Here is a 23,762-nt window from a genome sequence, read left to right as displayed (position 1 = left end):
GCGCCAACATGCGATGACTCTTTCCATTTTCCAGGGACACGCATCCGAGCTACTGAAGCAGACGACGGCTTGTACGCAGCAGACGACGGAAGCGAGAAGCGTTTTCGACAGAATAATCATACGCTTTGAGATAGCTGCTTTATTTTTACTGCGGAGAAAAACTGTTTTGCTTTACCGATAACGCTACATTCAGTGCCTTCATTTCAGTTTCTTAGGCGAAACGTCAAGTTGGCGTCACGTTACGTAAGCAAAACCGGGCCACCAGCGCCATTTTGTTTGCGTCGCGCCTACGTCACGCATCGAAGAAAATGGCGGAATGTCCAGAATAGCGCCCCAGGTGGATCCACTCGAAGCTACGCCATGCTTGAGCCTGATTTGCGTTATTTATTCACCGTAAGCCTTCAGTGAAATGTATTTTTTTTTATTAAGAAATTAGCACGGCGAGGCTGCAAGGAAAGTTGGCTCTGACCGAGACTCCTGTGACAGGCATCCAGGCTCTTTTGCCTGACTGCCGCTTTTCTAGTCTACTCCGAACTGTTCGGACGGGTAAGCTCATTGTTAAAGGAACACTTCAAAAAATATTCAGCAGGGTTAAATCTATAGGTTATTCGTCCTCTTGTGGTTTTCTTTGTGCCGATGTATTGCTACCTAGGCTCTTCCTGAATATGGATCGCCAGGACAAACGGACGAGCTGGCGTATTTTTTACGTGACACCCAGGGCATATTTGTTGTGTAGTAAATTATTTATGGCGCTCCGGGGCTTGCCAGTATATTTATCTAGGGTTTTTAGAGGTCGACGACCTTTGTTTACTGAAAGAAATAAAAAGTTGTAAACGTCATGTCGGTACTCACTTGAGGTTTTAAAATGAGAGACTTCCAGAAATCGGAACTTTGCTGGTATTGAAAAGGACGCTTTCATAGACATCGTTTGACAACTCGGGGTATGTCGAAATGAGCGAATTTAACGTTAACTATACAACAGTGTTACAAAAAAATCATTTGCTATTGACGACTGCTTCACTGTGCGATTTTAGCGTTTTTCTCCCCTTCGCTTCCGTTGTATTTGGCTCGCTTTAAAAAGAAAAAAGGCTCATTTAACCATATGGCCGGCTGCTATTTTTTTTTTTTTCGCGCGTGTTGATTCAGTTCACATTTTATGGCACACAGCCTGTTTCTCGTCATGGCGTTTTCCTAATTTCTCAATTTGTAAACAAAATTCCGTCGTTTGTCTACGTGCAGGCGGACGTTTCTGCTCTGGACGGCCAGCCGGTTTGCCGCGTTTCGTTTCAAAGCACATTTTATGGTACCTAGAAACTTGTTATTCTTTTTTTTTTTAATTGACGAGCTAGTATACTGGGGTATGGCAGTGTTTGTGGAAAGGTGGGTGGCCGAGTTACCTCGTAGTGGCTGTGTGTCGCTAGACTCGCCTGTGCATCGTACGGCATCTAGCTCGTCGTGTTGCGGCTGTGGTTTTGTACAGCTTCAGGGTGACGTCTTCGCTGCAGGAGGGTTGGTTTCGGGCTTGGCAATTCTTACCTTGATGCGATTCGGCATAGCGAATGCTTAATATATCTGAGGAGCAGGGCCAGGCGTCAACATGCGATTTCGTGAACGGTGTAACGCATTAGAAACGGTTGTTGTTTTGCGCCGATTCTTCCAAGGATTAGAGCCACAAAAGAAGCTATTTGGTGAGAAATTACGCTGACGTCGAAATCTTGCGCCGCAGCATAAGTAATATAACATAGTTGGCATTCCATTAGGGCGAAATGCCGTCGCAAGGTGTCTCCACCGACGCTGCTGCTCACCTCCATTTCTGACTCGTCGCGTCTTCGCTAAAATTCTTGAGATTAGCGGGTTTTAGCTCGTCGCTGCCGTCTCGGTCGTTTGTCAGGATTGCACGTGCTGGTGGGGACAAAAGCAGGCATAGTTTTATACGAAAGTTACTCGAGGAGTATCCGACGCTATCGTCTACGGGCGATGCAAGTATGGCGGTTCAGCCATCGTGGGAATGATTGGGAGTTAGTACGCGTTACACGTATTTGCCTAAACTTCGTCCTTCCGAGTTGAAAACGGCTTTGTGACTCCACAAAATAGTCATTTTCAACGAGACGTGTTATAAATGCAACAATTCGCAAATGACTGCGCATGTGCGCAAAGACTAGTTGCCCTGCTGCGTTGTGGAACGTGATAAATAACCGTCACGGTAACGCTTGAAGCTGCAAGCGAGCAGACGAATTTGTCTGCCAAACCATCGTTCCCATGGTAGCTTAGCGATCGCAGCGCCAGTGTTTCCTCTGGTGATTTTTGCAAATGACTACACGAAAACGTAGTCTCCGAGATCGGGAGCTGCAAGCGCCCGTGCCGCGATCTCTGAGGCCACGCATGAAAGGGACAAGGAAGGACAGACACGCTGACCCTCCCCCCATCGTGGAGGCGGCACAAGAGAGAGACAGGTAGTCGTGTGCGTAGCGGGGAAACACGTTGTTGAAGAGGCCTTCGTCGGAGGGGTCGGCGAACCGGCGTCCGATCTTTTTCTTCCGCCTCTTGTCGAACTCGTACGGGTCCGTCTCCGCCGGCACCGTGCCCTGCAGTCCTTCCTCCACGCACGTCTGCGAACACAACGAGAAGCACGTGATGCAGAGCCCCGCCCCCCCCCTCCTCGTGTAAGTGGCTGCCGTGTGCGTTGCAGGCCACAAAGGGGGCAGTAAAGCGGGACTTTTACGTGGTACTTGCTATAGTTACGCCCGTCTCGTGCTTAGCAGGCAGAGTTTTATACTAGGGGACGCAATAACTAAGGGCCACGGTACTACGCATGCGCAGACTCCTACGTCAGGGTCCGCGCATGCGCAGTTCTTCAACTCTAATAGAAGTGTCTCGCAGCGCACTTCTGATCGCGATCAAGCCCGATCCGGATCGAATTGCGCGGTCGTGATTGGCTCCTTTGCACAACATGCGCGCGAGAGCCGATCGCGATCAGAAGTGTACTTGTGACACCGGTATAATCTGGCGGAAACTAGTTTCCGCAAGATGAACTAGCGCATACGCTAGTATGTGCGGTCATAGAAGCGTCACTTTCCACGTTTCACTCTGCGTTAGGTTACCTGATATCGAGTATTGTGGCAATTTCGTGATTCCGGTATGCCTCGTATATTGCGAAAGAAGAATGATAGGTGTAACGTTAAGGGATAAGAAAAGAGCAGATTGGGTGAGGGAACAAACGCGAGTTAATGATATATTAGTTGATATCAAGAAAGACGAATGGGGCATGGGCAGGACATGTAACGAGGAGGGAAGATAAGCGATGGTCATTAAGGGTTACGGACTGGATTCCAAGAGAAGGGAAGCGTAGCAGGGGGCGGCAGAAGGTTGGGTGGGTGGATGAGATTAAGAAGTTTGCAGGGACAACATGGCCACAATTAGTACATGAACGGGGTTGTTGGAGAAGTATGGGAGAGGCCTTTGCCCTGCAGTGGGCGTAACCAGGCTGATGATGATGATGATGCAGGTGAAACGTCCCGCGTACCTTGAACGCCTTCGTCCGCGTCTTGAAGTCCGGGTCGTGGATGTCCTTGCCCTGCACGTGTCAGCCGCACGTTGCGGTGTGATCGGGAAGGACGCCGAATTAGTTGTGTCGCAAGACGCGCACACGTACGAAAGGCAATTGCGAGGCGTCGAGTCCGATGGTGTTGTTATAGAATAGGGAAATTAACAAAAGGGAAAACGAGACATCCACCCAAATGTAGCAATTGCTACAAAGGGAAAACCATACTGGTTCCTCGAAAGAAAAGCCTCGCAGTTGAAGAACTGCGATCCTTTTCCTCCCTCACCAGGACCCTTTGGCAGCCTTTTTCCTTTCCGTTATTTTCTATCTTCAATAACGTTTTCCACGCGCACACATATACACTGGTTTTAAGAATCCGATCGAATGCGTCTCTTTTTTAAGGAGAGGTGTGTACATTTGGAAACGTTAGTTACTTTTTTTTTCAATTCCTCAATTGAACCAACTCGCAAATATATGTATTGAATGTGATCCAAAAGTGAAAGGGACTCTCGGCAGTTTGTGTCATCAAGACAGTGATTTTTTTTTTTTTTTTGCAGTGATGGCGTTAAACGTTCCAAAACACTGAGGCCATGGCAGTTGCGTATTCAGCGAATTTCTACTCGGCTATTTGCCTGTATTGCAGATATACACATGTTCATCAATAGGGAGTTGTGTACGATCGCGCAAACACTCGGGCTTTGCGTGTACGCATAAAATCCCAAAACACCGTTGTGTGTAGCCCCTTGCGTTCTTTCGTGAAACCTGGCGGAGTGTGCCCGGAAAGTTTGGGTGTGCAAAATCTGTAAGAACTCTCTAATGTAAACGTTATGCACATATGCCCGCTTGTGCAGTTACGCGGCGCTCCCGTAAGTGGAGCTTAGTTTTGCCTCGGTAATCTCCGCACGTACAAAATTGAAAAACCCGCGCCGCCGTTATATCCCAACGGCTACGGTATACCGAGCTCGATGGAGGTCGCGGGTCCGACCAACCCCGTCCGCGGCGGTCGCATTCCGATAAGAGCGGAATGCAAAAAGCACTCGTGTATGTATACTCTGCATTGAGTGTAAAGCCCCTTAAACCATAGAGTTTCTCACTGTAACACCTAGAGGGTAATCTGGCGCCACCGTCTATGGGAGTTTCTTAAGGGGGCACCGTGCCATCATGGGAATGACGGCATATGTGTCTGCGAGGCTCGTGTTGGCTGGTGTTGTAAGAGGCTTCGTCTAAAACGTGGATATGGCTACGCAAATAACGCGTTCTCAAAGTAAAATCTTCATAAAATGTTTTCATTCATGCATATTACATCTTTACTCACCCACGATGCATGACCAAGCGAAGAAAAGCAAGAACAGACGACCAACTGTTTCAAAGCGAGCGTGAACCTCGTCGTCTGGCCTCCAACTTTAGCGGCCCGCTGATACATTTTACGTAACATGTAGTCGTACACACAATAACAAGTTATAGTTAAAAATGTTTTCGCGTAATAATAAAGCTAAACAGCTTTTCACGTGCTGTTTTAGTAGAAAATGAATCATTGTGACAGACGGAACGGTACTTGCCAAGCGCGTCTTCAAGGTGTCCTGTCTCTACGAGAATGATGCCAATCCGAATCCACAATATACCGGCATTCCCATGCATACCACAGCGCAGCAGCGCCAGATTTCCCTCTAGGTAATGTAGTGAGAAACTCTATGCCTTAAACTTCGTAAAGTAGTGACACTATCCTCCTCCGCCTTCCCTCCTCCTCGCTTCTCTCTTTCACGCTCCCTCCTCGACCGTGGCGCCGCCTACACTGCTCGAGCGTAGCAAAGGCGCCAACATGCGCTCCGATCACCACTCCGTAGCCGCTGTTCGAGCAAAAATGGCGCTGATGCACGGCGCGAGGGCCCACGTGATGCTATTAGGCCAATAGCGACGCGGCGTCGGCCAGAGCGCGCGAGGAGGAGGCGGCATTCAGAGCGTGGCAGTACTTTACGAAGCTTAAGAGGCTTTAATTGGGTGCAGGTTAGAGAGCCCCAGGCGGTTAAAAAAAAAATAATTATCCGGAGTCCCCCCACTAGGCGGCGCCCGCCTCACAATCGGAATAAAGCCCTTTTTAAATGGGAAGCTACTTTTTTTTGGCACGTTAATGGACTGCCCCCGAAATTGTTTGGTCACGTATACGTCGGCACGACAGCGACGTTCCCTCTGTGTCTTATTTTGTGTCTAAAATAGTCGATCTATTGTGAATTTACTTTGCAGTTCTGTGCTCGATACTTTTCTGTCGCGAACGCTTTGTCACGCTTATACCTCACCTGTAGTTCGTGATCTGAAAATGAAGCGCAGTGTTAAAGAAACGAAACACACGAGAGATGTAATATTATTATAGGGCAAGAATATAGGCCCACAAGGGGGATATATATATATATATATATATATATATATATATATATATATATATATATATATATATATATATATATATATATAATGCTGATGAGTGAGAGTTTTGTGCTACACGTATATATAAAAAGTGCGGTAGTGTGTGTGTACGACTGTTCTTACTTGGTAATTAAGGCTGACTTGGCGAAATTACGTGGGAGGCAGTGTGTATACTCGGAATGCACAAGTCCCTCGAGTTTGCGTTTGAAGAAAAAAACTGCGCATGCGATTTTTCTCGAGTTTCGGGGTGTTGCACTTACCGCAGTTTTGGCGACGGAATCCACGCTGCAAGTCAGAAAGATGCCCAACTGCGGAGGTGAGCGCGCCAGAAGCAAAGAAGGGAAAGAAAAAGAAAAGCAGTGACCTTTAGTTCGTGGAACACATCGCAAAGATTTTGTCACAGTGCGTCGAGGTTATACGATTCTTGGATTGATCGCTGACAGCGTGCATTTTTCCACGTGCGCGAATAATATGCTTCTTTTTTTACCACATCCATGCAAACTTCTTGGAAGCCACGCACGGCATCAACTGCATAAGCAGAGAATCAACCGCTTGACGCCCGCAAACATGATCTCTCTCTCTCTCTCTTTGTATATATATATATCGGTGCTGACGTCTTCGCAGACGTCGCCCACGTCTGCGGAAGCTTGCATGACAACTTTTGAGGATGTTCCCTGCCGGCTGACGCGACGGACGCTGTGATTTTTGCCAAACTGTTTTGGGTCCCTCGCCAGCCTGCATTTCAAAAGAGAGAAGGAAAAAAATGCCAACCAGCTGAAGGCGTAAATAGGTCGATCACTTCCGGGATATCGCTTTCAATGCGGTCTGGTTGGCTGAGCCAGCTGACAGGACGCCGGTCGCTCCAGTGAGGCGTCCTCCAGTGAGCCAAAGAAATTTAATCGTTCCCCCTTGAAAAGCGAAGACGCCCAGAAACCGCGGCTTGTGGTGAAATCTTGTAGAGTGAAGTGGATCCTTTAACGCAGTATAGCTGCGGCCGTACGTTCTCAACCGAAACATCCACTGCACGCGTGGCCGCAGCTGACTGCAGGTCGCCGAGCAGTCTCTACATCCGCACGGCTATAGAGAGAGAGAGAGAGAGAGAAGTGGCTTGTGGGGAAGGAGGAAAGGCTAGCACTATCTGCAACCGATGCGGGAGCACGGCTCGGCGCCAGCAGGGTGAGGGAGATGGGATTAAAAGAGAGAGAGGGTAGGAGGGAGAAAGGTTATATAAATCCCATGCTACATACAGGAAGGCGAGCCCTCGCCGTCACCTTCCAGAGCGTTTTAGTACCAGGAAATCTGCATGGGGGCCCAACAAAAACGCTCCCGATTCGGGTGGCTTCGCTTGTCAAGAGAGAGAAAAGGATGCATAGAAAGGCAGGGAGGTTAACCAGAGGCAGTTCTGGTTGGCTACCCTGCACGAGGGGAAGGGTGAAGGGGGATAAAAGGAGCGAAAGGGGGAGATAGAAAGAAATAGAGACGAGCACGAACAAACTGCGTACACTACAGAGCGGTAGGGGGGGGGGGGGGGAGCCCCGCAGACCGCAGAAACATTAATAACGCGAGTAAGGCCTTTAGCGTGGATGTTCTGTGGGATAGAGCAAATGATAAATGAAAGCTAGGGAGGTAAACCAGGGCTGAGCCCGGTTGGCTATACCCTACTCTGGGGAAAGGGAAAAGGGGACGCAAAGATTAGAAGAGAAAGACTTGTCAAAAGTTCAGAAATGGTATACGGGACGCTCGCACAATTAAATTTCGGCTTCGGCTCTGCAACCTCCCTCCCCTCGTTGAATGGGCGGCGATAACACCGTCAAAATTTTCCGCCGTATTGTGGAATTGGCCATCGCGTCGTCCCCGACTGTTTTCGCAGGGCGGCTGCGGCGCTCTCTCTGATTGGCTCATGCAGAACGCCAACGCGACGCTGTTTGACAGGTGTCTACACTCTAAAAACAGTTGCACCCTTTGGGGTTTATATTTGTCCCACAACGGTAATGGTCATGTATGTACGGTAATTGTAATGTCTTGCCCGCGTTTCCTTTCTTTAACGCTGCGAGCCCGGTACTTCCCGGTCACGGACGGCATGCGCGTTATCAGTGCATGTGACGCAGCATTCTCGACAGGAAAGTAGCGAGCGCCGAGTTTTCAGGAAAGGAAACGCAAGCAAGGCAGATGACGATTATTGTTGTGGGACAAATATACACCCCAAAGGGTGCAAACGGTTTTTAGAGTGTATATGTAGCGCCCCACGTCAGGGCAAAATCGTTTCGCTTGACGGAGATTGTTCCCACGTACCGCCATGGGTTCGGCGCAGTCCAGCATGAGGTCGGTGACGTGCGCCCGGTTGGAGAAGCACTTCTTCACGTACGGCTGCGTCTTGGAGTGCTCCAGCTGCACGGGGGTAAAAAACAAATATGCTCTTGTCAGTTATTAACAGTGGCCTATAGCCAGAGGGTGGCACGACGGATACTACAGGACACTCGCACAAGGCAGGCCTTGTATACAGCAATCATATACCAATGGCACGTACCAAACTTTTAGGTCTCGTGATGAGTCTCAAAACGTACTTCTCAACGTACTGAGCAAAACGTGTGTCCGTATACGTAGCCGTAACTGGAGAGCAACCAGCTTCAAGTCGTGACGTCACGAGAGAAGGCGAGAACATGTGCTTGAAAAGCGGGACAGGAGACGAATTGCGGCAAACGGCGGAGTCTTTACCTTCCAGCGAGCGTCCTTTGGTGGCGCTTTTAGCACGATTATTTCTTTTCTTGTCGCGGCTTCTTGCGTTGTCCCTAATTCAAGGCGTGACTCCAAACGGGTCACTTTCAGTTGTTGCAGCGCGTGTTTTGAATGCTGGCGCCATTACGCTCGCGCGACGTCGCAGCTCTCTCCGAGTGGCCAGGTTATGCAGTGCACTAAAGTATTCTACTACGCTCCAGCCAAATGGCCGCCCCGTTCAAAGAGGCGGCCATATTTCCTGCCTAAACATGCCACTTGCGCTATACGCGTCCCTGCATGTCACACGATGTTTTCTCGAAGGGCCCCCTCACCAGGTCTGGCCATTTTGAGCTGACAAACGCAGTGCACACAATGCGCGCTAATGATCACGTCTGCTAAGTATTACACGTGAACGCACCGCGGAAAGAGCTTAAATTTCAACTTCGTCCTCCCGGGCACCGCGCTCCTGGCCGGAAAGTCTACGTCAGTCGCACAAGGGCGCCTACGTACATGGTGGTGCTGTGACGTCACTAGCACGGACACGTGACTTCGAGAATTACTCGAGGCAGCGTCAGTTGTTTGTTTACTCTTGCTTCAGTAGACTAAAGTTTAGAGAAACAAGAAAGCACACAAACCGAATGTCTGCGTGTTTTTGTTTTACTTCGCACTGTATGCAGTACGAGAGACGTACTTTCTGTTTCGTCTGCTTGCTCCCACGTCCTGCAGTCGGGCGCGCAGAGAACGAAACTGACATTTTAATTCTGCCGTGTTCCAGCGTTTATATGAGTGTATACTAATCAGTTTATCTTGTATCAGTTCATACTAATAAAATATTCTTTGAGAACTGTAGTTTCGTTATTTCATGGTTATAGGTTGATTACTGAAAGAGAAAGTGGGGATCGTGTTTTTTTTTAATTTTCGCTCCGTTACGCAAGCATTACGTCACGCAAGTTCGAAGGGCGAACGACACCAGCCAAAAAAATGGACCACGCGGTAATATAGATCAGAGGCACTAAAGAAAACTAACCGCGCAGGCTTTTGCCGTATTAATAAATTACCTTTCTGCAATAATTACCTTTCTGTAAATTGTTTTAAGTATTCGTTTTTTCCAAGCACTGTTGAAATTTGGAACAACCTAGCTGGTTCCTTGCTGGAAAAACCTAGTGAAGAGTTTGTGAAAGAATTGTCTAACCATATTTTGTAATTACGTTTCAAGTTCATTGTATGTTGTGTTGATCTAATCTCTGGTGTATCCACTCCTGCTATGTCTCATGTATTGAGACAGCAGTATCTGTAAATAAATAAATAAATAAATTACCAAGCAGGCCAGTCTCGCCATGAGAATATATCTCGGTAAGCCAGAAAAGGGCGCAGGAACGAATGACGCGTACAGCGACGCCGCAGTGAAGTTCCCCCAACGGCTCACAATGACGTCACGAATTTTTTTACGGCCTCTGCACGCGCGGGCGCAGTTAATTGTTTGTCCGTAAATGTGGACTACGTCGCATTCTAAACGAGCCAATGACTGAACTTTGCAAGTTTCGAGAACCTTTGCGGAGATTGCGGAAGTGCAGGCCATCCATTTCGTGCGTCGCAGCAGAGATATCGCGGCACGCTTTGCATCCGTAATCGCTTCCGCCGGATCGGATTCTCGCGTATTTTTTCGATGAAAATAAATCGGCGAGTATATAGATGTTTAACTGTACAGTGATCCGAGTAATCCTGATTTGTTGTACTAAGGTTGGCCTCACCTTGTAAGGCGAGTAGTGCTTCCTGGCGCACTGATCTGCCACGACTTCCACTGAAATCGAAAGGGGAAACGAAGGGAAGGGAGGCGGGGGAGGGGAGAGAGAGATATTAGTCGCATGAGGCTTGCGCGTGCTCTGCCCATTAGTATGAATAGCAACCATGCGGCTATCGTTAGCCGTTTCCAAATGCATATAGCTATGTCCCAGGAGGCCCCCGATGTATGTATAATATCGGATGGCGTCGCGTGTCTATAGCGGAACAGGAAATCGTAGCGCTACATGTGAATAGTGCTCGGCGAATGAAACGCGATACTGGGACAACATGGCGGCCGATACTTTCTTGAGCCACCGGTACCGGTGGCTCAAGAAAGTCACTGTACTCAGTCACTCACCGGTGTCACTGTACCGGTGGGCGCTGGTGACACTGAGATTACGCCCCCCCCCCCCTTTTTTTTTTGTCACGTGAAAGCGAGAATCTTTTTGATGCATCGTGTACCTGCATTCGGCCTCCTCAGCGATCACCGGCGGCGCAAGAAGCGCCGGGCGCCACACTCTTTGAAAAATGTACCCCCCTTTGGGGCGTATCTTGTCCCACAACAATAATCGTCATCCGTGCTTCCCGCGTTTCCTTTCTTTAACGCTGCGAGCCCGGTACTTTCCAGTCACGAACGGCATGCGCCTTATCAGTGTGACGCAGCATTCTCGACAGGAAAGTAGCGAGCGCCGAGTTTTCAGGAAAGGAAACGCAAGCAAGGCAGACGACGATTATTGTTGTGGGACAAATATACACCCCAAAGGGTGCAACCGTTTTAAGAGTGTATAGTGTATAGACGTTTGTGTCCGAGGGGCTCCTTCGCAGTCTCGAATCATCATGTTAACTAAAAACTCTTGAGAAAGCCTTGATTGCTCGCTTCGTTGATATTATACGTCTGACCAAGGGCCCAGTAACACTTTTTTAAATCTATAAAAATGGTGCACAAGTGCGTTTCACGTGATCAACGCCACCGTCGCCGTACTGGAAGCGTAACGGCTTGGGTGATGGTCACGACTTTTTTTTAACTTCGCTTCTAACTTTCTTATTTATTGTTTGCTTTGTTGCGGGCTATGATCCCACAGCAGTTGGCAGCCAATGCTTATACTATTCCCGTGTTTTACTTGACCTGTGTCCTGCATATGCATCGTTATATACCCAAGCGGCCAAACTGAAGCGTTGTTCGTGGCTACTTCGGCGCTGGTGTAGTTAACGTGAAGCTAATCAAAATACTGCGAGATAACCCGCACTCGTTTCCCTCTTACAGTTTATAGACGAACGTTGCCTATACACGCTCAAAAGAACGGAGGAGTGAAATAAACCAGGAATATAGAGCATTATACATCACGCAGCCTTTCGCTAGCCAACTCTCCGTGAAGCCATCCCCTTTCCCGTTTTCCCCATCTGAAAAGTCGGCCCAACACTTCGGTAGGTTTCAATCAATGCGCAGTGTTCGGATGCTTTGCCGAATCGCTCAGCACATATTTTTTTCACCCGGCATGCATGCTGACGAAACTTGCATCGTTTCTGTCAACGCGCATGCGCATATGCGAATTCGGTAGCCGCCAGTTGTCGCACACTTCTCCTGGGTTTCATTGTTTGTCGTCCCGTGTCACTCTTTTTCCTATTACTTTTTTCTTGCCTATTGCTTGTTGACAGTTCGCGAAGTGAACCTTGATACTTATTGTATCGATGTTCAAAAGCCGAGCTAATGAAAAGCCGCAGAGTCGATAGCGAAATGAGTCCGGGAAATCTTCCAGGAAACACGTCCGAGAAAGGAAGAAAAGAAAAACTGCGGCCTAATTTCCCGGAACGGAGCAGCGCCACCTGTCCCAAAGCGACAAAGGGCGGGCAGCAGTCGCCAGGCGCGCGACGTGACGTCACGCCATCTGTATACGCGTGTCACGTGGCGCCCCCGTGTGGCGAGACTATGAACGACCGCGTTGCGCGGTGTACGTACGCCCAGTCACTTTATAACGCCTGTGTGACAGGCTTCGCGCGAAACGCACGATGCAGCTTGCCGCGTGGGCGAGATTATTAAATGCCGTAGCCGAGATTTATTGTGGGGCGCCCGTGCGTGTTCTCCGAAAATTACGGATTTCTCGAGAAGCGTGTGTATACATGGCCCGAACTCTAAAGAATAAAATTCGGAGCGATGAAACAAAGAAAGAAGCTCTATATAGCTGTTGCTATATAGAGGGACCAGGGTGTTGCGAAGCTGTGTTCGTCTATAAGCTCGCTTCACAGCTTGCGTTTTTGTTCGACGCTGTGTGAGTGCGGCTTTATTTCGTGTCGGCGCTTTTGTGCGAGCTGTCTTACTCGATAGTGAGAAGGTGAGGAGGAAGGAACGAGCTATTGATCACCGGTTTAAAGAACTTTTTGACGTATTTAAAAAGTGTTTCCAGAGTAAACAAAACGAAATTCGAGGAAGAAGTGTTCCCCAAAAGAAAGTTCAGGTGGAAAAGCAAATTGCCTCCCAGGAGATCGTTTCCAGCTCTCTGACTGCGTTTAACTTTATTTGTTCTCATGTTGCTTGTACCATACGCCGATCGCGTACTTGGTCGTACGCTGCTGATGATGATGATATTGTGGCCATCCCTCTGTATCGGGTGGACGTGGCAACCACGCCCAAGCCAGAAAGACGCTCTATTGCCTATCTATCGAGCAAAGCAAGCACGGGTAGGAAAAGGAACACTGCGCATAAAGGCAGCGCCATCTGGTGTTGTTGCAGAGTACCGAGCTTTGCGTGACGTGAGGGAACTTTCTTCACTCATTGGTTGACGCGCATGCATCATGCATCACGTGCGCTTGCGCCAATAGAAACGCCTTCTGCTCGCGCAGGTTATCGGGCGACCTTGGCACGCTGCCAAGCTTTGCGTTGCAGACGACGACGGTGCGAAACTGAGGGACGAGCTAAGAAAACATAACGCTTCAAAAGTAAATTACGGCCATCCGTCAATCAATGTTAAGTGTTGCTTAAGACAGCCCCAATAACCGTGGTCCCAACGTAGGGGTAAGTAAGGAGCCATTTCTACGTTGCTTTCACTTCTGAAAGCGCAAAAAAAGAACGAGTAAACGCCTGAGCAAGTGACAAGGGGTACCAGTGTAGCATACTTGTGCTCCAATAGTAAAATTCCTGTCACTTCTTTAGATCAAAAGTCGTCAGAGTAACCTCAATGGATGAAAAGAGTTCTCGTGACAATAGCTAGTCGTACTAGCTAGTATGCGATGTTGCGGAGGAAAAGGCCGCCGACGGCGTTTACAAATTAGCCGTCGTAAAAGACAGGAAAGAAGAAAAAAGAAAATACGTGCAAATAAAAAAAAGGAAACGATCACCTGCAGCTCAATGACAGAAGTGTCGGATGATCTCGTAGCAAGCTTGCATGGTTATGCACATCTTATGTTTTGGTTTGTTCGTATGTGACGGTATTGCAGAATCAATGTCTTGAATTGAGCGCTCGCTCAATTCAAAACAAAGTTCAAAGACACAATAAAGGTGAGGCAAAAATATTGAGCTGTTACGGGTAAATTATTGCCACGACAAAACAGTCAAACGTGCCACAACTCGTGCAGAGAAACTAGCGTGCCGCGTCGTAAAATGAACGCTCGTAACGAAGGAATTACGTGAGTAAAGGAAAAGTAAGAAAGGTCTTTTTGAAAGCTAGCATTTCAAACAACGTGGGAGTCGTCCGATTGCGCCTGGTTAGTTTATGATGAGTGCGAAAAGTGAGATGGGAGCTCTGCTTGCAAAATAATGCAGACGTAAAACTGACACGGCATTTACTCTCCTCGACAGGACATGACACGTCATTTTACTCTCCTCAGGGTAGACTATATATATATATATATATATATATATATATATATATATATATATATATATATATATATATATATATATATATATATATAGAGAGAGAGAGTTCCCTTATTTCGTTAGACACGGCAGTAAATTTCACCGGGCTTCACTGAGTTTAAATAAGCGTGTGCGTGTGTGTGTGTGTGTGTGTGTGTGTGTGTGTGTGTGTGTGTGTGTGTGTGTGAATGAATGAATTAGGTAGACAATAGCTTAACTACTAAACTACCTGTATAAACCACTTCGTTTCATCGACTTTTTCCTTTCGTCTAGGCAGTGACCTGAGTTATTACTCCAACAACTTATCAAAAAGTTGCGCTAACTGCTTCTTTTGTTTGTTTGTTTTTGCCAGAATTCACAGCATCAAAGGTGGAGCTGCAGACTCTGCGACAGTAGGCGCTTGTCCCGTGATAAACTCCGTTTCTGAGATCTTGTACCGCCTCGCGCAGCGAACTATAACTCAGATATTGCCTACCGTTTTCCCGTAAGGGTTCACGAGAACTCTCTAAAATGTGGTCAAATGTGGGAAAAGCACTTACTTCTGTGAAAGGGAGTGGCCATGACACTGCTTGTTTAATTTCATTTCTGAGAGATCTTGTACTCCCTTCTGTACTACATTCGCTCAAAGAAGGAGTGAACGTACGCCGTAAGTGCGTACTAGAAATCTTGAAAATGAAATCGAACACGAGGTATTTACTGCCGAAAAAAAAGCAAGCTGCCAGCAATCCCTATTAAATTTAATTTCTGAGAGATCTCGTACTCCCGTGCGGTGTGATTCAGTTCAAAGTTGCATGTGAGTGTACTCCGTAAGGATGTACGAGAACTCCAGAAAGGGGGAGTCAAATACGGGAGAAGCACTCCCTTTCGAAAAGGGAGTCGCCTGCACATTCGATTAAACTCAAATTTATGAGAGATCTCATTCCCTTGCGCAGTAATTTAACTTCAAAGAATTGATGTACTCCAAAAAGGTGTATACGAGAACTTTTTTTGTAGGAAATTGAGTCAAATACGGGACAAGCACTTACTCTCTCCAAAAGGGTGTTCACCAGCGCGCCCTAACTCCTAGAACTCCCATACTCCCCTGCGGAGTACATTCGCTCAAAGGAGTACATTCGCTCAAAGGAGTACATTTGCTCAAAGGTGGAGTGAGTGTACCCCGAAGGTTGTACGAGAGCTGCGTCGTTGTTCTAGCCCTTTTGTTATAACCTTGTACGATACCGCTAACTCAGCAATAGGCGTGTTTGCTGTGGCTTCGTTGTTTCTTTCGACAAAGCTTCTGCATTCCATAAGCGTTTACAGAAGTTAGCAGACACGATGAATGTGATTGCGCCGTCCAGATTAAACGTGCATGTGAGACACTGTTGGCATTGTCGATCAAAGAAATTGCGTAACAGTTCGTTGTGTTCGCTCATAGTATAGCGTCGATCAGCAGCGATTTAACCGACTCTTAGGGCAAAAAACGGGCGTTATTCTCTGGTAACATATTTGTTTATGACACTTTCTTTTTCTTCTGAGTGAGTTTTCAGATATGGCTGTTTATTTATTACCACTGAAATAAACATGCTCTGGTCTATTTCTGTTTTGTGTTTCTGAATACTTTTCAAAGAAGGCTCCAAAAAGCATATTGAGGGAAAGGCTTAATGTGCGATGAATCCCCTTGTGAACAGCTGAGTGCACCTTTCAGTTACCGCTTCCAACTCTAATGCAGTCGCAATTAAACCGAATTGCGTTGTTCGGTAAACCGTTGTCAAGAAATAAGCGATGTGTTTACGAACAAAACTGATTGTTGCAGTAAATACAAATACAGGTTAGCGAGCCTGCAAGGAATATTTTATCGACAACAGTGATAACATCACCAAGTAATTCGATAGTATGTGTGCTGGCAGGCTATTTGGTTTGACATGATCGCGGATGTTATACATCACCTACAAAAAACGGACGCAGGACAAGGTCATCTTACGTAAATACGTGTTCAAGCCATCAAGTATATACTGACGCATATACCGAACCTGAAGTTTCAAATAACGCGCGCGATATCAATAGGACATATTAGATAACAGCACTGTAGCGGATTGGGCAGAAGCGCTGTCCTTTGCGTCGATGCTTCCTTCAGCACGCGCATGACGTCATCACTTTCAGGATCCAATAAGCAGGCCCATTCGCAGAAACAGTTTGTTCGGTTACGCACCCCACCGGTTCTTCGACTGTTTGTTTCTTTTATTCAATAGTACACCGGTTGCATATTTAGCGTCGAAAACAATCAATCAAACAGGCCAAAAAAAAAACTTACCTTCGACGCAGGCCCTTTTCACTTGTTCGATTTTAGCTTCTGTCGAGGGCACCAGCGCCGCCATCACCAGCAGTGGTAGCAAGGAGAACTTGAGCGTCGTCTGCATGGCCCGCAGTTATGTCGTCTGCTCCGGCGTTCGTTCCTTCGTCGTCTGCATCATCAATGCGCTTGCGGCGCGCGGGTACTCATCAGTGAAGATAAAAAAAAAAAGAAAAAGCCGTGGGTCACGTGTGCCGCAAAATAAATAAATACATTCACGCCTGTTGGGATTGCGACGGCGCGTATGTATACTTTTGAGCGTCAGTCTCAAGTTCTGCGAAACGAACAGGACCGGTGCCAACCGTCCGGGACCGAACGCATCTCCCGAACGCGGAGTTTCTCCGTACGGTCTTTGTAGTGTGTCAGCGAGTGCGTTCAGCGCAAGAAAACGACCCTCTGAAGCGCATTTGATTGGATTGATGTGCTGTGAAGCGCATATATCCTCGCACCGCCGGTTTCTCCTTTCTGTATGCGACGTCATGGTTTCGCGAACCGTCTTTTCCCGCTTTCTTTCTGCAGATATTGAACCTCTTTGTGAAGAGGTTCAATATCTGCGTTCGTTGCGTTCGTTCTTCTGCTACTTCAATACACAGACGAAAGGAAGCTGTCTAACTCCCGTTTAAAAAACAGGCCTCGACTCTAAACTTTTCGTGGACTAGTGTTTTACGTATATGGGGAACTGCCATCGAATAGTGTCTATAGGTACAAGATTAACGATAGGGTAGAACGTAAGCGGCTTACCAGGGCTAGGTGACTACTTGTTGCCGCCTTGATTCAAACGAGACGTCATTGAAATCATCATGAGTCACTATCACCATAGTATAGAGTCACTGTATAGTGACTCTACTATCACTGTCACCATAGTATAGAGTCACTATATATAGTGACTCTACTATAGTGATAGTGACTCATGATGATTTCAATGACGTCCCGTTTAAATCAAGGCGGCGACAAATAGTCACCTAGCCCTGGTAAACCGCTTAAGTTCTACCTATATCGTTAATCTTGTACCCAACATATCTTCTTTATCTCGTAAGGTTGTACCTATGCCCATGGGATGATCCCGCTCCCATCTCTTGCCTGCTTTTGATGCGAAGCATTCTTTGCCTCTTGCTTGGCACCTTGCGGCCGGTATAGGTATAGATATACCTAAGCTCCTGGCCTTGCTTCGCTTTAATAAAAATCATGTTTGACCGGTGGTGGAATCGACCCCCTGCCGTTGAGCACAGCAGGCCGCGTTGCTGTAGCCATTAGGTCACGTACGATCACACGAATACCTTTTGTTTTACACGTGGTGCCGTTTCAATGCGAGACATTGCAGGGGCGGGTATAGAACTTGCTTACGTAGGTAGTAAATGAAACGTGCCACGACGTACATTAGCATAGGTACAAAACACGAAACTGCATGAGTGTGCAAGCAGCAGAAGAGCATGTCACATATACGCGTAGGTCACAACAAAACAACATTGCGCGTAAAAAAAAAAGCACCTATTGCAGGGTACATACATCGAAATAAAGAGTACACAAGCAAGCCTTAAACTAATGAGATGCACGACGAGGGATTTGCTTCGCAAATTGCCGGTTAGTTATTTGCCGAACTGAGCCGTCAAGACCTTTCCGGAGTTCGACTGCTGATGGAAAAAAAAAATCAAACTGTTCAAGCGTGGTTGGAATGAAACAAGGTTAATGCGGCGAGTTCTTCAGTTGCATGGTGCGAGGCACTTCACAAATGGAACCGGCGTCGCGATAACCGATGGTCCGTGTATATATGATCTCATATGCAAGGTGACGAGGCGTTCGCGCGTGCAGTCTGTGTACAGGCATACGTCAAGTGATAAGGCATGGGCGTGCGACGAAGGTGAAAAGTAACGGCCTAATGTGTTACGTATAAATCTTATCGCTTTCTTCTGCGGAGATTCCAATTAGTTGGCGCCACGAAAGAAGAGTATATATAGGGACTTCTCTCGCTCCAAAGCCAGCCAGCCAGGTTTTTGAGACGATCGGCGTATGCACTCTGTGCCATTTTGTCGTCGTCTTTCCCCGTGACAGCTGGAAGTTCTGGGGGCGCCGTGTTACATCGCATTGCGATGCGTGCGGCTGCGCCGGTACATACGTTTTTTTTTTTTTTTTTTTCTTGCTACCGGTCGTATTTCCCACCTAGTACTGTTTCGAAAGTAAACGTTTATTCCTCCTCCTCTTCCAGTCGCAACATGTGAAACAGCTTTTAGACGGCATTATCTCCGAGACCGGCCAACTTACGGCAGTACTTTTCTCGTATATAGCACTGTATAGGTAGAAATTGGTGCGACGTTGTGCAGCTACTTCACGATCGTCCCAGTTAATCGTGCTTTAACATCTCTTCGTCGGAGTGAAAGCGCGGAGTAAAAACGCCGTCGTCGGTCGCTTTCACACACCGTATGACAGAGCCATAGATCAGAACGCTTGCACTACAAACACGTAGTCGCTGGTTACGTCACAATTTGCGTTTCCGCCGTTTACGCTCGTCTCACTATATACCTGTGCGGAAACCAATAATTAATTGCCATGTTGTAAGCTCGCGTCGCGAACAGGTGGTGTAAAGTAATTATCGTATACGAAACTCATATGGTGTAAAGATCGTGCCGTTGCCGCCATGCTATTGCATTCAACGCGGTCGTTGTAGTGTTATCGTCACATACATGCTCACTACCCACACACGACTACTAAATTTTTTTTTTACAAACACGTTTGTCCACTTACTACCGCTTTGTGTAACCCCAAACAGTGCTACATATAGCCAGGTACGTGCAAAATGCTTCGCACGTACAACATCCCACAGTGCATGCGATCTTCTGCACAATTTTTTATGCGAAGCATATTACTAGAGCTCAACCCAGTTCCTCAGGCGCGGCAGTGTCGCCTTCAATACCACGTGACACCGTGACGTCACGACAGAGGAGAAACGGGGCTCCAACTCGCGCCGTCGCTCGCGGCGTCGCGGCGGTATATAAGCAGCTGCGCTTGCCTCTGCTAGACACTCACGAGGTGAGATGCCTCCTGGAGACAGAGCTGCTCGTTGGAATGAGAAGCGAAGGTTGCGGCGTGCTACAGAGACTGTTTCTAGGAGGCTTTGCTACGGCGCAGCGACTACGCGCCCCGCATCGGACGCGGTGAGCGTCGAGCAACGCAGCGTTCGGCGCGACAACGAAATGTGCGCCTGAGCAAGCGCCGCACGCCTGAGCCGACGCCGACGACACCGGCTTTTCTGCGACACGAGCTCCTTAACGCTGTCGCGTTAAAATAAAGGATAGTATGCTTCGCATCCTGGGCTTAACCTTAGCTAAGCCACAGCCATTTTTTGTACTCGGGCTTCAAATAATCAAGGCACTTTGTTGTCGGTGCAAATGTTCTATTATACAAGTCAGAGTTATAGGCGGGAGCCATGCTCAGGGCTTCTCATTGGCGAGGCCAAAACTGCCTTGCAGTGCCACTCAGATTATCCATTTTCGTCATTTTCTCGCGTACAAAACGTTTCTCTCTCTACCAATGACGAATTCGACCAAAATTGACAATGACAAAGTTAATTTGCCACGTCAATTTCCAGAATCTAAATAATGTGAATTAACCACGAGAAGGGACCAACAGCACAGGCAAACACAAAAAGCCTCTGCCGGGAGCCGACTTTTCGACGAGGGCAGTTCTTCTCGTAAGCCCTCGTCGAAACGTTATTAGATCTATGATGAGCCGATCGGTGTGGAGATTTCCACTTGGTACGTCATCTTGAAGTTCTTATTTATTCATTTACTTCGGGGCAACCACAACTGTCGATCAACTGAAGCCCCTCATGATCTTCCTGCGATCGGTTTGTCATTGCGTGAACAACTATACGGTAGCAATTCATTCCCACCACGGAATGGCTCAACATTCGATTACGAGGAAAGCCGCGGGAAGTGCAACAGCTATAAGCGTAATCCAAAGTAATTCCAACGTGGTATAAGTGGAACTATATTTCACGTTCGCTGTGGGGCAATGTATTTGTCAAAGTGTACGCACAAAGACACAGGCGTGCGCCATCGGCAAGGCTGCATGTGGAAACAGACAGTTCCTGTGAAGAATACGTACATTAAAAAAATCTCCCACTTATGGACGAAAGGAAGAGGTGTAAATAGGCCAACGCTTGGAAGGGCATAGAATTGATTATGCTCCCGCCAAATTAGCCGACGTCGCGATCAAAGTTCGGCAGAGTAAACTATATGTAACACGATTCGGTCATGCATTATAGCAAGACAACTTCGTCCAGCGAATATCGAGGTATACAGCTGCCGCGAGAAGAACAGTGACAAAACACCGACGAGCATATTTTCTTTTTTTTTTTTTCTCGAAACTCCACTATAGGAGAAAATGCGGCGCTAGCGTCTATGCAGTGACGCTTCAGTCGGCAAATTCAATTACGCGTATACAGCGAAAAACACAATGAGAGAGAGAGAGGGATCTCCTTAATTCCATTCGAGACTCGTTCATTTCTGCTGGTCCTTGCGATGAAACCGAGAGAGGATAAACAAGGTGGAACATATGTGTGCGTGCGAAGGAAACTTCATGTCGCACTTAATTCCGCAGTAATCGTTCTACGAGTGGAGATTAGGTATTCTTTATTTGTCGCTATCCGGCAAGATGGTAAACTCAATCGCAGTATGTAGACTTGCGTAAGAAGCCTGACGCATATAGAGGACCACGGAACGTTTGGTTTCGCCTTGTCTGGGCAATGGAGCCAAAAGAGGCGTTTCACAGCGTATGAAGGGAAAAATTGACGTCCACCCGTACGTATAGCACGAAGCTACACATACAAAGGCAACCGGCACGTGTTTCTGCGACGAATATTTTTTTCTTAAACTATACAGAGCTTTGTTTGTGAGAAACCCATGTCGGTTTCCTTTGTAGCTTCGTGCTATACACACGGGTGGACGCCATTTTTTTTTTTTCCGTTCACGAACCTTTCATCCACCTTGCGGTATTGCTCAGAACTGATTTGCCGTATTCATTCCACACGTGTGCTTATTCTCAACAGGCCATTCGACAAAACGTAGCAGCAGGACTGTGTGTGAGCGTTTCTTTTTTTTAAGTCTCAGTGTGACAGCCCATCGTATCATCGAAACTACTACAAATGCGGAACACTTAAAGTGCGAACCCTTTGACGGATTCAGCACTCGACTGGGCAGGTGGACCAGGTAAACTGAAATTTTGCATAGGGCGGCCATATATCAACCACGAACTCTATACAAGACCAATAATTCTATTGAAAGGTGTCGCGAGTCAGCTAAAGAACGCTGCCTGACCTGAAAGAAAGCGCGACAAATTAGCGACAAGATCGAACGACGTTGTCCTGAAGATACGTGGACAATCCGTGGTTCCGAATTTGGTCGCTGCAGGCGACGTTATGGCATCTGGTCAGTGAACCGATCGTGGCCGCTCATGGGCCCAACGGTAAACTAATTGAAATAGGCGGGTAAGATCGCTCAAGCGTCTCTATCCAACGTTCGGCCCGTTGCTGTCCGAACGAGACTCACCGAAACACAACAAACGCGCCTCATTACAGGAGCAGCAGACGGCTCAGAATCCTTCCGAGTAACAGACGATGCGCTCCTGAACGTGTGACCAGCTTCATAGTTTCGATTCACACACTTTTTCTTGCACGTTCAGGTACACCTACAGGGATGACGGGGACAACGGTCTCACCAGAAGCTGGTTCAAACGAAGTACTCCGGTGTCTGCAGATTGATGGAGCGGGTCCCCTGTGCTGGCGCAATCAGCCAGCCCTGACGTTCCAGCGTTGTCGTCCAGCTAGGAGCCTGCGGTCGCCTCTTTCCAGTTTAGGCTTAGCGGAAAGGCGGCGGCGCCTTCTCCGCCAGCTCGACTCCGCGAGGAAAACGAGAGGCACGCGGCTCCAACTCTCCCCCTTTCGCCCCCCTCGCGCTCCGATCTGCGTTCAAAATGAAAGAAGAGCCCCCCGCCGCCACGGAAAGATGCGTCGCCGTATCTCTACCGGAGAACTTCCCACCTCCACTGCGGCACCGAGGCGCGCACGGCTGTTTCAAAGTACCCGCGTGCTCTTATTTCCACGAAAACTCTTTTTATGGCCAGCGGGCCCAGGCCCGCCGCCTAGGGAAGTCTCGAAGGGAGAGGAGGTTCGGAGCGACATGAACTGGAACTCCCATCTGGCTCCTCTGGAGAACATTCTTTGGACGGCGTCATCTTGCTTCGAGACATCCGGCACTCCGACCGCGAAAAGCGAGTCGGGCCTTCGCTAAAACCGTGCGCGGCGACGGTGCGGCAGTGACTATACGCGCACAGCAAAAGCAGCGACAAAAGCATCGCGGAAAATAGTGCCAAACGCGAGTACCGTTAAGTTGCGCTACGCGTTTGCGAACTTTCTTCCAAAGCTTTAACGATCAAACCAGTGTCGTTAACACGATGTCGATCGTCTTGCAGCGTTGTCTGCTGCTGCACTGTATAGTCGAGAGCAGACGACGCGCAGGTTTGGATGTGTGCATGGCGGAAGGATACAGTACATCTTGCGGCGCGCGCGGTTCTCTTGATTCTCCGACTCCGGCTCTAGCCTCCGCAGCGTTGCACCGTTTTAGAGGCGCGTCACGGAGTGTACGACCTGCCAGCTTGCCGCAGACGTCGCTCGTAACTCTTCGCGACATCCTACACAGCAGGCCTGTCCCACCTGCCCTTTCACCTCCCCTCTTCGCTTGAGAACCCTTTCCCATCAGACTCGCCTTTGAATATCAACTCCGAATGCAACGCCCCTTTCTTTTCATATGTGGGGAAGAGGGACTGCTCTTGCCTTGTCGGTTTCTCCCTCTAATTTTCTTTTATAAATGTATATGGTCCCTCGGTAACGCGGCGTGACATCGCCACGCACCTTTTCGTGGTCGTATAGATCAAGAGTCGCGTTTCTTTGTCACTCTCGCATTTCGCGACCGCGAAGTCGCGCGCTGGAGAACTTGTGACGTCATTCGCCGACTTTCCGTTACGCGGACGTCGTAGCGCGGACCAATTTCACGATCGAGATTGCGTCGACGACGTTGCACGTCTGCCTCTGCATCTAACGGAAAGCGGACCGTTGCATGGGCGCGTAG

The 23,762-nt window shown here is 48.1% G+C and overlaps 1 protein-coding gene and 1 long non-coding RNA gene across 2 annotated transcripts in view; one reads left to right on the top strand and one right to left on the bottom strand.

The window, feature by feature from the left end:
- The first annotated feature begins 97 nt into the window (after window positions 1–97).
- The window catches only part of LOC139049057 (uncharacterized), a 57,239-nt gene continuing 33,574 nt past the window's right edge, over window positions 98–23,762 (top strand). The window contains exon 1 of the long non-coding RNA XR_011508085.1: window positions 98–546. This is a non-coding gene — a long non-coding RNA (uncharacterized lncRNA). The remainder of the gene's footprint in view (window positions 547–23,762) is intronic.
- On the bottom strand, window positions 401–22,742 carry LOC139049056 (uncharacterized). Its single transcript, XM_070524220.1, has 7 exons — window positions 22,354–22,742; window positions 16,603–16,753; window positions 10,429–10,478; window positions 8,255–8,350; window positions 6,223–6,270; window positions 3,524–3,574; window positions 401–2,609 (listed from the first exon to the last, which is right to left on the bottom strand). Exons 2-7 carry the CDS (start codon window positions 16,706–16,708, stop codon window positions 2,268–2,270), a joined length of 693 nt encoding a protein of 230 aa, XP_070380321.1. The 5' UTR covers window positions 16,709–16,753; window positions 22,354–22,742; the 3' UTR covers window positions 401–2,267.

This window comes from Dermacentor albipictus, chromosome 8 (genome assembly GCF_038994185.2).
Source record: "Dermacentor albipictus isolate Rhodes 1998 colony chromosome 8, USDA_Dalb.pri_finalv2, whole genome shotgun sequence".
In the NCBI taxonomy this organism is placed as follows: Eukaryota; Metazoa; Arthropoda; class Arachnida; order Ixodida; family Ixodidae; genus Dermacentor; species Dermacentor albipictus.
The sequence above is the reverse complement of the archived record's forward strand: the minus strand, read 5'-3'. Positions and strand labels throughout refer to the sequence as shown.

What these genes read in the sequence shown, in the direction of transcription:
- LOC139049056 (XM_070524220.1), bottom strand. Translation starts at nt 16,708, where the DNA reads ATGCAGACGACGCTCAAGTTCTCCTTGCTACCACTGCTGGTGATGGCG. An exon ending in AGCACTACTCGCCTTACAAG is followed by an intron (nt 8,351 to 10,428) that starts GTGAGGCCAACC and finishes ACCCCCGTGCAG; the next exon opens with CTGGAGCACTCCAAGACGCA. An exon ending in CGCGGACGAAGGCGTTCAAG is followed by an intron (nt 2,610 to 3,523) that starts GTACGCGGGACG and finishes TTGTGTTCGCAG; the next exon opens with ACGTGCGTGGAGGAAGGACT.